Source organism: Hippocampus guttulatus, chromosome 7 (assembly GCF_054856545.1).
Source record: "Hippocampus guttulatus isolate MCC_2025c chromosome 7, RoL_Hgut_1.0, whole genome shotgun sequence".
NCBI lineage: Eukaryota > Metazoa > Chordata > Actinopteri > Syngnathiformes > Syngnathidae > Hippocampus > Hippocampus guttulatus.
Window position 1 is genome coordinate 20,127,838 of NC_141267.1, and position 13,519 is coordinate 20,141,356.

General features: G+C 42.8%; 1 protein-coding gene across 2 annotated transcripts in view; it reads left to right on the top strand.

Annotated features, from left to right (window-relative positions):
• The first annotated feature begins 375 nt into the window (after positions 1 to 375).
• Positions 376 to 13,519, top strand: part of shroom2a (shroom family member 2a) — a 30,613-nt gene continuing 17,469 nt past the window's right edge. The window contains exons 1-3 of one of the 2 annotated variants that reach the window (XM_086115279.1): positions 376 to 634; positions 1,672 to 1,900; positions 9,130 to 9,278. In XM_086115279.1, coding sequence (XP_085971405.1) covers positions 1,676 to 1,900; positions 9,130 to 9,278 — 374 coding nt within the window. In that variant the 5' untranslated portion in view covers positions 376 to 634; positions 1,672 to 1,675. Of the gene's footprint in view, positions 635 to 1,671; positions 1,901 to 3,720; positions 3,883 to 9,129; positions 9,279 to 13,519 lie in introns of those variants that run through there. The other variant, XM_086115282.1, reaches the window with a different exon arrangement.

The window sequence follows — 13,519 nt, forward strand, 5'->3', positions numbered from 1 at the left end:
CTCGCGACTCTCTCTCTCTATCTATCTATCTATCTATCTATCTATCTATCTATCTATCTATCTATCTATCTATCTATCTATCTATCTATCTATCTATCTATCTATCTATCTATCTATCTATCTATCTATCTATCTATCTATCTATCTATCGATTTCTCTCTTTCGCCACACACTTTCGGCTTGTCTGTAGTTCTTACCACAGGGTTTATGGGTAATGTAGTGCTTTGTTTTAAATCAGTGTAGTCACCGATTGCCAGTGTCCGGATGGTTGTCGGTAGAGGTCGCCATTGTAATGCATTCTAGATCTACGGTGGCCGAGTGGAGGCTGAGCTAACATTAGCTCTGCTGTGTGTGTCTCTATGCGAGTGTGGCAGTGTTGGTGTCGGTGGTCTGTGCCGCCAAAGAGTTATCAGGCAACCAGGCAAGCCTCTCGCACACTTTGTATTCGCTGAGCGACGTGTTCGGACGCTTCAAATACAAGCTACAAAACAAGAAAATAAAAATGAAGAATGCGTACTAAAAGCGACACCGGGAGCTAAGCGAGTGGCACCCGTCCGGACTGATTGAGCGGCTATCGAGACGACGGGACGGTCTGTGATTGCCCACCGGTTGATCCACAAGTTGCATTCTCCAGGTGAGGCGACGCTTTTAAACACTAAATCCAACGTTTTGTTGGGTAAAACATCAAGCGTATGTTAGTTTAAGGTTCGGCGTAGTGACAGATTTTTATCCAATGTATTTAATAGTGGTTTTGTTGTGTTTATTGCTGGACAAGATGGTCTCCCCCCTTCTTTGTGTTTGTTCTCGGACTTTGTTGTGCTAAGAGCATTAAGTTGCCGTCTGGACAATGACAACAGGTGTTTAAACACATCCAAAAGGGTGATTTATTCCGTTTTTATGGTTAAACAAAATGATCAAACTATAAATAAGGGATTGTTTCCAACGTTGAAGTGGTTCACATTGGGGCATGTTTGTCTGTAGTGTTAAAACTGTTTGTAAAGAGGTGGCAAAAGTACTCTGTACTTGAGTAGAAGTATAGGTACTTGTGTAAGAAAAATACTGTTGTAAGTATAGATTCAACTCGCTTACTTCTGTAGAAGTAAAAAAAAAAAAGTATAGATTGAAATGTACTCAAGTAAAAAGTAAATTTTTTACCATGGCTGTAACGAGACACCTCCTCAATTCGTCTCTCAATTCGTATCTCGATCCGTGCTACACGTTTACAGTACGCGGTGTGATATTTTATAAAAGTTAATGTAATTTAGCAAATATAAATCCAATTGATAAATACATTTAAAATTATATTAATCAAGGCCCAACCAATTAATTGTGCCCATATTAGTGCTTTTAAAATGGGCAAAAAAACATCTAGAGACAATTTAGTGTGTTCAATCTACCTACCATGCATGTTTTTGGAACGTTAGAGGAAACCAGAGTACCCGGAGAAAACCCACAAAGGCACGGGGAGAACATGCAAACTCCACACAGACAGGCCATCGGTTGTCATAATTTTTATTCTGTCAAGTATTGAAATCTGCGTCAGCCTAAACCCCCCCCCCCCAAAAAAAACCCCCAATAATATTGGGAAGCTCAATTATTTAGTTTGCTCTTGCTTGCTCAAACGAGGGTCTGTTTACTAAAGGTGTTATCATTGTTTCTTTCCTTTCAAAGTGCCATGGATTCAGAGCAGTATAAGGTAGACGTACACTACATGGACGGCGGCAACGGCAGCAGCCACCACTGGCACGTCATAGCGAAAGCGGGAGACTCGGACTCCAGGGCACAAGATGGGGACGGTGGTGGCTGGAGGCTCCTGGCAGTGTCGCTTTCCGGAGGTGCGCCGTGGGGCTTTACGCTCCGCGGTGGCCTGGAGCATCGCGAACCCCTGCTCATCACCAAGGTAAGCCAGCCCAAAACTAATATCATTTAAAGCACACATTTATTAGAAAATTTACTTTAATAGCTTGCGGATTTAAATCTATTCCATGACTAAGATCATTTTACTCTCACAATGAAGCCCTTCAAAAAGTGAAAATTGGTGCATCATGGATGCCCCCTTAAAAAGATGATAAAATTCCTTATTTTGTATTAGACAATGTGTTGGCTTGACTGAACGAAGTTCCTCCCCTTACTTCAACGTAGTTGCTTGGCAACAAAGTCCACAAGATGGCACCAAAGCAATATATTGACATTAGACATGGCTTTGTCCTGAGCAAAAAATAAACTTCTATCTGCCCCTAGTCGTCATGGTAACAAAAGGCATACTCCACATTGGCCCTGCAGTAGAGGGGGGGGGGGGGGGGTGAGCAGTGGCTCATTTTCTTCAGACATGACCGAACGCTCAAAACAGGAAAAATTCTAAATGTTTTCACTCTGTATTGTTTACGTGTTCATCATTTAGCTTGGACTGTAGGTGCTGTAATGTCGTCAATGTTGTTTCCTTTTGCCACCGTCCTTTGATAATTGCTGACAAATCCTGAATGACAGGAAATATGAAAAAAATCAAATAGAGCGGAACTTATTTTCCTGTAACTCATAAAACTTTAGTGCGCATGCGATCTGAGCTGCAGGTGCTAGCCAGTAGGTACACAGTAGATCTGCCACAACAAAGATTTAATATTTAGAGCACCTTAAGGCGCAATAAGGGACCGGGATTCTACCTTTGGCCACACTGCAACACGGGAGTCTAGTTCAGGTCAACCATTTTAAACTAACAAAATAAAACTTTTTCCATAGTTTGAATCGGAAGCTTTGAATCCAACCAAACTCATTTGCTGCTGTCAACATGATTAGGGAATGGAGATTTTGGGTTTAAGTCAGATGCCACCGTCCTTGCTCTCGGGTTTTATAAAATAACCCCCCACCCCAAAAAGCAACTTAAAGTCCAGTGCGATTAATGTTTTTTTTTTTTACTTCTTTGTTATGCGTATTTTGACTGGAGCTTCTTATGCGATTTATAGTCAGAAAAATATGGTGTACGGGTGGACCCTTGTACTTTCCTAAAAAGAAGAAACTGTTTGAGATTGCACTGTCTGAAAAAAGAAGCCAAGCTGTTGATCTTGTACTTTCCGAAAAAGAAGACAAAATGACAGTAGTGAGCTTTCTTTAAAAAAAAGGGATTGCCATTGTAATGTCCTGAAAGGAAGCAAAACTATTGATCTTGCACTTTACAAAAAGAAATGATTTAATCTTTTCTTTATGACTAAATATCAACTCTTGAATGTTTGTGGACATACATTTATTTGTGAATCTTAACCTGATAATTCATTTGAGAATGCACCGTTAGCATTTCTTAAAAAACGTATTTCATTTTAAATATCTTCAAATGTTTACCTTTTTACACCAAACCTTAAAAAAAACAAAACACAGTACCTACCAACCCACGATTTTTAAGACGGACTCCATGACCCCCCACTTAGATGACTTCCATGTCATTGCTCACACAATGTCCCAGATGGAACGCAGCGAGCTGTACTCTGCTGCGTGTGGAGAGAATGCAGACGACAGGCAGTTTGTGTCTTCGTGCGATGTGTGCTCCCACGTCGCCTGTGTAATCATTTACCACGTGAGGGCTCTCTGGATGCCTAATTCCCGGTGCTAAAACACCATCACCTGTTTGAGTTGTGCCCGTCACTTCGGTATCGACCCAAAAGAAGTCCAAAGTTCAAACCCGGGTGGTGGTGGTGGTGGGGGGGGGGGGTTCAACTTGCTGTAGGGGACTCTCGTGTAGGTTTTTTTAGCCATAAAAAGTATGCCTTTTGGGGACTTAATATGTCACCGTATGAAATCAACCGTGAAGACTGCAGTTTGATGTTGACACCATTTTGCTGTTAATATTTTATGACCACATGGATACTGGAGCCAGCAGCCAAAGGAGATCTGGTGAGGTTTTAACCCTGAAAGTGCAGCGAATGTTTGTGATGTATAGTGGTGCCCTGAACTACGACTGACACGACTTAATACGTTATTTGAGATGAGTTTTTTTTTTTATTACAAAACGTGACAAATATATATATATATATATTTTTTTTTAATGCCATTTACATTTCAAGTGGGGCTCGTTGATTTGAATTTCTCACTTTCAGCCAATTATTGAATAGGGCAAGGAACCGAGCGCACAAATGGAATCTGAAAAAAAGCGTAAATCCTTGCAAAATGGACACCCGGAGCTTGAGTTCAGAGCTCCTGACATCACTCGCATTACTTTGAAGGTCTCTGCTGTATTGTCGACTTGGCCATATTGTGCTCAGCAGTCTCATTTGTTACACATTGCTGCACTGCAAGAAGGTAGCTTGTGGTACCAGTGGTAAGATGATATCCGATACCAGATACCTTTAGCAGATAAAGAGGCAAGGCTATCTATTTTTAGTGCAGGCTGGATAGATAAAGGAATGGACTCTATTTCGCTTCAAAGCTATAATTTCTGTCATCATGGATTTTCTTTTCTATGTCACTTTCTACTGGGTTCTGTTTAGCAATGTTGTAAAGTGCTCTTCCGCACACTTCTGCCTGTTTTTTTTCCGTGTAAAAATGTCACATTTCATCCCTATTAGTACATATCTTTCTGACGTACAGCTAAATCAGTCAAAATTGAGATTCCCCGTCCCACAATGCATTTCTTGTCAATAAGTACTCCACAGCTATGTACTGGGCCCCGTCATCGTTACATTAAAAGCGTCCTTTTTCATAAATTTATACAAAGGAATTCAAAGGCAACTGCTCTTATGAATGTCTATGAAGATGCGTGTCTGTAGAAAATCTACGTATCATGACCCACAGTGTGAGAAGTGATTTCGGGGGGGGGGGGGCATGGGTTTCCTGGCTCTCATTAAAATTCTTCACATTCCTATCATGACTCAGGTAATGCGCAAGGTCTTGGCGGCCTTAAAAGGCCTCACTCAGGATAAAGTTAAATAATCCCGTTTTACATGGCACAGCTGGGTACGCCGTCCCGTGCATACGTTTGCGTTTCGTGGAACGACATGTTGCGCGACGCAGCCTCTCTTCTCACACGCTGCAAAAAAAAACCTCAAGTGCACGTAAAACACAATGGATTCATTATCAGATTCTTTTGTATGGTGACTTTGTACTTTGTATGACTTTGTGGGCTCACACAAACGCATGTGCCTCATCGATTATTTTTCGGTTTTGGCAGATTTCACCGATTTAAGAACTATTTTATTCCAGGCCTTGTCGACCATAAGACACTATAAAAATCTGCAGACGTTCAGTCAAAGAGGAGATATGATAGCGGTAAAGGGGTTTGGGACTTTCACGACAATATCTATCAAGATCCCATGTCGCCTTTGTGATTTGGAAATTACATTCGACTCCATTTGAATTTGGCTTTGAGTTGTTCCTTAGCGCCTTGTTCTTCCTCTCTTGCTATCAAGAAATCTGAGACTTTTGCCAACATCACTTTGAGAAAGCCCGCTCGCTTCAAGCGGTTTCTTTTCATGACTCCCAATTCACTGTAAAACTGACCGCGCCTCTCGTCGAATATCATCTGGGACAGACGGCCACAGCTCACCTGCGACCCTCACGAGGACAAGCGTATAAAACAAAAACCCGGGCGGTGGACTGATCTGTTTGTTTACCGGTGGCCTGTGAAGCATCATTCAAACCAAGTCCCGACCACACGTGAGGTTTCGATGACAGGACGCCTTGTCAGCAGAAAGTCTGCATTCCTTCCTCTCGTCCCCGCACCACATCCTTCCCCTCACATCCCCTTTGAGAGACTGTTTTCACGGTCATCCAGGATAGCTGCACATTGACTGATTGGAGGCCCGGAGGAAGAGCGTCAACAAAGGGCGTGCGATGTGGCTCGGGCTGATTAGGCGAGCGCAGCGCAAACTGTTTAGAAAAGGGAACTATAAATCTCCCAGAGAGTCAGCCTTTATTTTTGTGTTGTCTGGCTCCTCGTTTGTGCTGTTGGCCACATTCTTTATGTATTTACGTGGTTGGAAGCAATGAAAGCCAAAGCGTGCAGTCGAGAAGGTTGACGAGCTGTCCAATATTTTATTTTTATATTTTTAAATAACACCTCGTTCTTTATCCACATCCAGGACTGTGTTTTACTACCGACGGTTACACGTGTATAAAACTAATTAGTGGTCTTCAGAATGGCGAGCGAGGGCAGTGATTAAGATGCACTTAACTCATTCACTCCCAAAGACGTTTTTAAACGTCTTTTCAGACTTGGTCTAGAATTGGCTGGTACTGAATGAGTTTTAAATGGCCCTAACTCTCTGAGCTGCAAAACACTTTTTTTTTCATTCGTCACAAGAATGTGTAAACAAAGTGAAATTGCTTTGTATTGTAAAGAAAGTGTAAACAATTCAAATATCTGTTTGAGCATTCGTGAAAAGGGACGTGACAGAAACTCGAAGGTGATTCGGGCTAAAGCTTCACTCCGTCATGTCTGTCAAGAAGACAAACGTCCGTCTGTTCAAGCAAAAAAAAAAAAGCTTTCCGTCCGGTTTGGATAAACCTGCTGCTATGACAACATCAAAGCAAATGTACTCGCCGTGTATTTTGCTATGACCGAGCTCAATCGACCGGTCGAATCAAATCGGTTTTCTGTGTTGAAGTGAAATTCCAGCAAAGAAGGCTATGTTGGCACGAGCTGCTTCCCACTGGTCAAAAGCAGCTGCGAGTCCCCAGTTTTAACATGAACACCCGGTCTTCAGCGGGTTTGCGAAGTCTCCAAACCCTTAAAGCCACAATTAGGGTCCTAAAGTTCTCGGAGTCGTAGAGTCGGCCGCTTTGATTGCTCAACTGCTGCGTTTGGACTTGTCAACCAGTGTTTATTTTATGTTTTAGGACCACAGTTAAAAATATCCAAAGCGCTGTTTCGCAGTTGGCAGCGCCTGATCCAGCGAGTATGCATCGGCCATCGATTTGGGCTCTTCCACAGAATACATGACCATATCGGGCTCAGGTCGGGAACCCGGCCAGCGTCCATTAACCCCACCCCCCCTTCCCCTTGTAACCTTGTCTCATAGTGGAATGAGGAACGAATGATGAAAAAAAAAAAGAATAAGATGGTTGGTCGTTATCCAGGCTCTCTCGCGTTGAGGATAAAGACCACGTCATGTTCTGTAAATGTACACATGCCTGCATCGTTGAGTCATCCGCAACCTCCCGGCAGGTCCACAGGTTCACTGATAATCAGCTGCAGATCCCGGCGTGTTAATGTGAAGAGCAGTGGTGGGAAGCAACGCAGTTTCGACAGTCCTCTCCAAAAGTCTTGGAACGGGAAAGGTGGATTCCTTTTGTTTTGGTTGTGCAGTGTAACGGAGACATTTGGGTGCCATCTCAGCTTTCATTTCGCGGTATTACATCGAGTCTCTTCGGGAAGTAAAATACATGCTGGACATTGGGTTGTCCGGTTGTTTGATGAAGCTTCTCCTGATTAGTTTTTAACTGGGTGCGTGTTTCCAGCCAAATTAACTTTTTACGCCGTTTCCTATTTGCGACAAGTGACACTTCTGATGAATGATTTTCCACAATGAGTGAAAAACCTGGCACATGCTGATATCCTACTACACAGGTAGTTAAGTTTTTTTTTTTGTGGCAAAGTATCTGTACTTCTGCTTAAGTACAGAGTGAGAGTACTTTTACCACCTCTGTCGACGAGGCCTCGTTTTCTTGTGAAGACAGCTTCGGCCGGTCTCCTGTCAGACGCATCACCACCAGCTGACCTTCTGTGCGATCCCTGGCTTCTCGCAGGCGTCTGCCATCAGACACGCGGCCAGTGTTTGACAGCCATAAAGACGCTCCTGACGTCCATTTCTTTCTTGTTTGACTTTATTTTAACATTAAACACACGTAGCGTGCGGTGGGCGGCCACACATTCGGCGTCTGAGGCCTTCCGTGGGGACTTGAGAGACTTAATTCACCGCCATCACGTTGAAATTATCGAAAATGTTAGTGCTGTTCAAAAACACAAATTCGCCGTTAGAAACCCATTCTTAAACATGACGATAAATGTCAATAAAATACCCTATCATACTCACTAAATATTAAATTTATTCGTGTGTAGAGACATGTTTTGCTAGTTTTGCGCCGACCAACCATCATCGTGGTCCCGTGCGCTAGCCCTGTCAGGATGAATTTGAAATCAGCATTGTGTGAGGAAAAAGTCCCATTGCGAGCAGAATTTGATTTACATGGGAGGTACCGGGTTCGATTCCAGCTCCGGCCTCCCTGTGTGGAGTTTGCATGTTCTCCCCGGGCCTGCGTGGGTTTTCTCCGGGTGCTCCGGTTTCCTCCCACATTCCAAAAACATGCATGGCAGGCTGATTGGACGCTCACAATTGATTGTCCCTAGGTGTGAGTGTGGGCGTGGATGGTTGTTCGTCTCTGTGTGCCCTGCGATTGGCTGGCAACTGATTCAGGGTGTCCCCCGCCTACTGCCCGAAGACGGCTGGGATAGGCTCCAGCACCCCCCGCGACCCTAGTGAGGATCAAGCGGTTCGGAAAATGGATGGATGGATGGATGGGCCGGAACAAATAATTACAAAAGCCTTGGGAAGATTAGATTGACACGGCAACACACACAGTATGCTTTATTTTGTTTTTACTTTGCACAAAACAGGTTGGGGACCGCTGTACTCTGCTATAAATAAATAAATCTACCATCGAAAACTCGACTTTCATCCCATTATAATCGACTACAAAAAATCTTTAGTCATTCAACCTCTTGTACAAATATTGCTCGGTCGATATTTCGTATTCATTTCTCAGGCATTTTACTGACCGACTAGGATTGGGAGTGTACCGATACGAGGGATTGGTGTCGGTCCGATACCAGCCTTATTTCAAAATATCGCGCGTTCGCGAAAGCTGCTGTAGATGATCTCTGGCGCCATCTTGTGGCTGTTTTACTGTCAGAGTTCCATCCATGGCTGATGGAACTTTTTTCCCAAGTGAACTGCATGTCAATGCTCTTCAATGCCCATTAAGATGAAATTTCTGCAAGTATTTGTAGCTTTATGAGTTTCATTGTTCACGCTTGGAGTCTGTATTTGTGTGTTGCTGCTAAAATGTTATATGCCAACTCACTCTGGGTGGCAGGATGACTTTCTCGGGGTCCACGTCGAATGATGTGCTGTGTTTGTGTATCAGGTGGAGGCGGCCAGCAAGGCGGCAGCTGTGGGCCTGCAGGCGGGGGATGAGCTCGTCAACATTAACGAGATTCCCCTGAGCGGATTCAGGCAGGAGGCAATCTGCTTGGTGAAAGGCTCCCACCGGACGCTCAGTCTCATGGTGAAAAGGTAAGAGGGTCGCCGCGGCAACAACTCCAGACGACAAACCCTGCAGTGATGGAAAGGCGGGATTTCCCACTATCGCCGCCGTCAAGTTTCTTGCGAGCCGGATGATCCTGTTTGGTGGGCGTTCGGTTGTGCCTTTGTGATGCGGCTTTCTGCCGCTGTCAAGGAAGACTGGTTGTGGGTGACATCATACCCAAAACACACACACGTAACTTTTGGACTTGACTCAATTGTGCTGCGTCAGCCAGGGGTGGGAAGTAACCAAGTATAAATACTTTGTTACTGTACTTAAATAGGATTTTTTTGTTGTTATTTGGTGTCTTGATATTTTATTTATTTAACTTTTCACCCAAAACAAAAGGTTGGGGACCGTTGTGCGGAAAATTTATGACATCGATTAATCCACTTAGATTCGTGTTTCATTACATTATGTTCAACTACAAAAAAAAAATATTTAGTCATTTAATCTTTTGTACAAATATTGCAGAGCCGGTATTTTAATATTCATTTTTCGGGTAACTTTTTACTTTCACTCCCAACATTTGAATAGTATAGAACAGGTTTGTTACTTTTCATTCTCTGCTGATGACATGATGTTAAAAAAATACATGATTTTTTTTTCTTCTCGGAACGAGCACTACATATATAAGTTAATAAAAGAGAAACTATTTTCTGAGCAGAACTTTTTTTTTGTGTTATCAAACCCGAGTATTGTATATAGTTAACAGTAAAAGTGATTGCTACTTTTTACATAAGGACATTTCAGAGTCTGACACTTTTTTTTTTGACTCAAATAGCTTTACTTCTACCTAAGTACAGACTGCAAGTACTTCCGCCACCTCTGTGCGTCACCACTTCACCTCTACGCTCCCTGACACCGTAAATATCCCTTGTGGCATTCTCGTGGCCTTCATATCTTCTCTAAACTGATGAATCATTCCTCGCCTCCTTCCGACAAACTAAAGGACCAACAATGGCAGCTTTGTCTACCCATCGCTGTCTGTTTGTCTTTCCGCAATGTTTCATATCACATCGGAACGTAATCGCCCCGCAGACGAGGCCTGCCGTACAAGGAAGGCCACTCGCCGTTGGTCTCACTACATGCAAAGCGGCTTTGAGTGGCAACAGCATGTAGTTCATTGTAACAAAGTCAAAACTGAACTTCTGCTCAAGGGAAAATACTCGGGAAAGTACCGCTACAAGTAATTCACGTGAAGTCGTATGCTACTTTCGACTTTCACAAGAAGAATGTAGCCTGTGCGTCTAGGAAGAAGCTATAACGGTAGCCCATGAATACCTGATTTATTATTATTATGATTATGATGATGATTTTTCTTTTTAAATAGAGATAGTTTATTTGAGTGATTCCTAACCACTGGTGCCGTGACGGATGATCCCCCAAAAAAGTTAATTTGTGACTACCCGTATTGTTTTGTGTTTTTTGTTCTTGTAAAGTGTCCTTGGGTGTCTTGAAAGGCGCTTATAAATAAAATGTATTATTATTATTATTATTATTATTATAAATAGTGTAGAGTGACCTCTGCCGTTCAGCATTTGCCTATTTGTGGATTCTTTTTTCGTAACCTGATTATTCGTTGAAAAATGTAACAGTGCTCAGGTCAAAGCGATAACAGTGGTGCTATGGCGCCATCAAAGAATCAATTGGGAGTGAGTTGAGAAGGTTCATTTAGGTCCGGCCTCTCGAGGCAAATCAATTAACCATGGATTTTTACGATTCGTGGCAAGGCTCTGCACTTGCAACTTGAATCTTTTCTTTTTAGTAAAGTGCAAGATCAATAGTTTGTCTTCTTTTATGTCAGATTTTTCATTTTGCGTTTTCTTTTAAGTGCCCTATAAATAGTGTTGAAATTGTAGTTTTTAGAAAAGTGCAATATCAGTAGTTTGTTGTCTTTTTCATGAAGCGCAACATCGACAGTTTGCCTTCCTAGGACAGTGCAGCATCAGTAGTTTCTCTTCTCTTTACGAACGCGTATGATCAAAAGTTTTGTCTCCTGTTTAGGAATCATTACGGACACGTGCTGCTTCAGTCATCAGCATTGTTGCGCGATAACTCCCGTTTCAAACGAATAAACGATTTTCACGTCCAATCGAAGTGTCGCTCGTCATGACATCCGCTTGCCTGAAGCTGAGCTGCGCTGTATTTGTTTACGTAGTAGAAGCGTAACTAGAGTGAGGCGGTTACACTTTTCTGTCCTTTAGTAATGTATGTGCTGTGGTCTCGGACCTCAGTATAACAAACTGGAATCAGCCGTAACTTTGAAAATGAAAATGCACTTTTGTGGAGGTGACACGTCCCATATCGCCTGCTGCTCATGTGCGATCAATACCATTGTCGGGGAAACAATGTGTGCGGTTGTTGTTTGAACACATCAAGTGCGCATCTGCTTATTGTCGCCTTTGCCAAGCTAAATGAAGAAAGATGTTTCCTGCCGACGCGATCCCATTGTTCTTATTGTGTTGTCCGACGGCCTCTGAGCCATCTGGGACAGTCAGCTTCCTTCCTGCTCTTAGTCCGCCTTCAAGAATTGACTTTATCTCCCTCGGCGAGCATGTCCAAAGTTATCTCAGACAAGTTAGTCACTGAGGGAGACGCCATATTTGCTATTTGGGATTGTTCGAGGGATGCCATGGTCGTATTATCAGCTGTTTTTGTTTCTGAAAATTCCTATGGTATTGAAACGAATACCCCAAAAATAACTTTTGAGAAGCGTATTTACTTTGGCCAATGTTTGAGGGCCGCAATGAAAAAGCAGGAAGTGTATGAATGCTTCTAGACACGACACCAAATGATAGTTACCGTATTTTCCACGCTAAAAGGCGCATTGGATTATGAGACGCACCTTCAATGAATGGCCTATTTAAAAAAAAAAAATTCATACATTGGATGCACCGCATTATAATACGCAATCTACAATGCATCCACTAGATGGAGCTACGCTAAAGGAAATGCCAACTGAACGATCAGATGTCAGTAAAACTTATTTAATAAAGCAGCGACACAGTTTACTGAACCAACAGCAAGTTATAACATTGACTCGTTAACGTTGAACTCTCTTGCTGCTGCTCTATTTCCGTGTTCAACTGCGTAACCTGATCGCCTTAAGTTTAAACTCTGCGTTGTAAGCATGTCTCGAGCAAAGAGCCATTTTGGGGGTCGAAATATTACCGTAATGACCATACACAAGGCGCATCGGCTTTTAAGGCGCGCTGTGAGCTTTTAAGAAAATGGAAGGCTTTTAGGTGCGCCTTTTAGTGCGGAAAATACGGTATTCAGTATTATTTCCAGAAATATTTTACCTAACTCGAAATCCAAACAATTTCGTCGACCTCATGCTAAGCTACATAACTGCACAGACATTTACAGTTTTTATGGAAAGTGCTTTCCATTCAAAAAGATTGACAAGACATATTTAATTTTTTTTTCCCCGAATAGAAATCCTTCCATAGCATCGCTGTTCTTGTTATCTCGGGGATCATGTTGAACAGGAAGCTGTCAGAACGTGCTCCAGATTACAAACAGGAGCGAGCGAGTATTCGGCATGCGGTGATGAAACTGGGATTGTCGGTCAAACGCCGTTCCAGACAGCCACACACGTCGTCAACTACAAAGGTGCGGTTTGCATTTCAGCATCTGCGCAGCATGCCCTGACATGGCAAATTGCCGCTTTTATGCAGGAGTGTCACTGGAATCAATGTGACAAGTTAGCAGCTTTAAAGGAGCTTCGAAGTATCATTGTAACTATTATCCGGTTGAATACATTTTGACAGCTTTTGTAATATGAATCGGGAATTACTCCACTGCGAGACTAATAAAGGTTTTCTTATCTTATCTTATCTTATTGGCGCAGCAAATTTTTGCAAGTGCATTTCGCCCAATCCCAGAAAAAAATTGAAAATTCAGCCCCCCTAAAAGCCGCTTTCACTCAGCAATCGGAAATTGGGTTGGCTTGTCAATCCTGAGTAGACCCACAAAACGGTCTCAAAAAGCCACGTCAAAAAATTGACACAAAGTCCGCCATTTTGCTTTGAAATGGTAATCTTAGGGTCATCGTGGCCTTTTCCAGGGTCCTCGAAAGATATCTTTGTTGTAAATTTGATCTGATTGCAACTAGATTTGAACCACATACTCCAGACAGACGGACGGAGTCGCTAATTTGAAAAACATTTAAGGCTTCTGTCAATGAGTGTGGGCGGTCCATGACAGCAGACCTTGATGACTCACC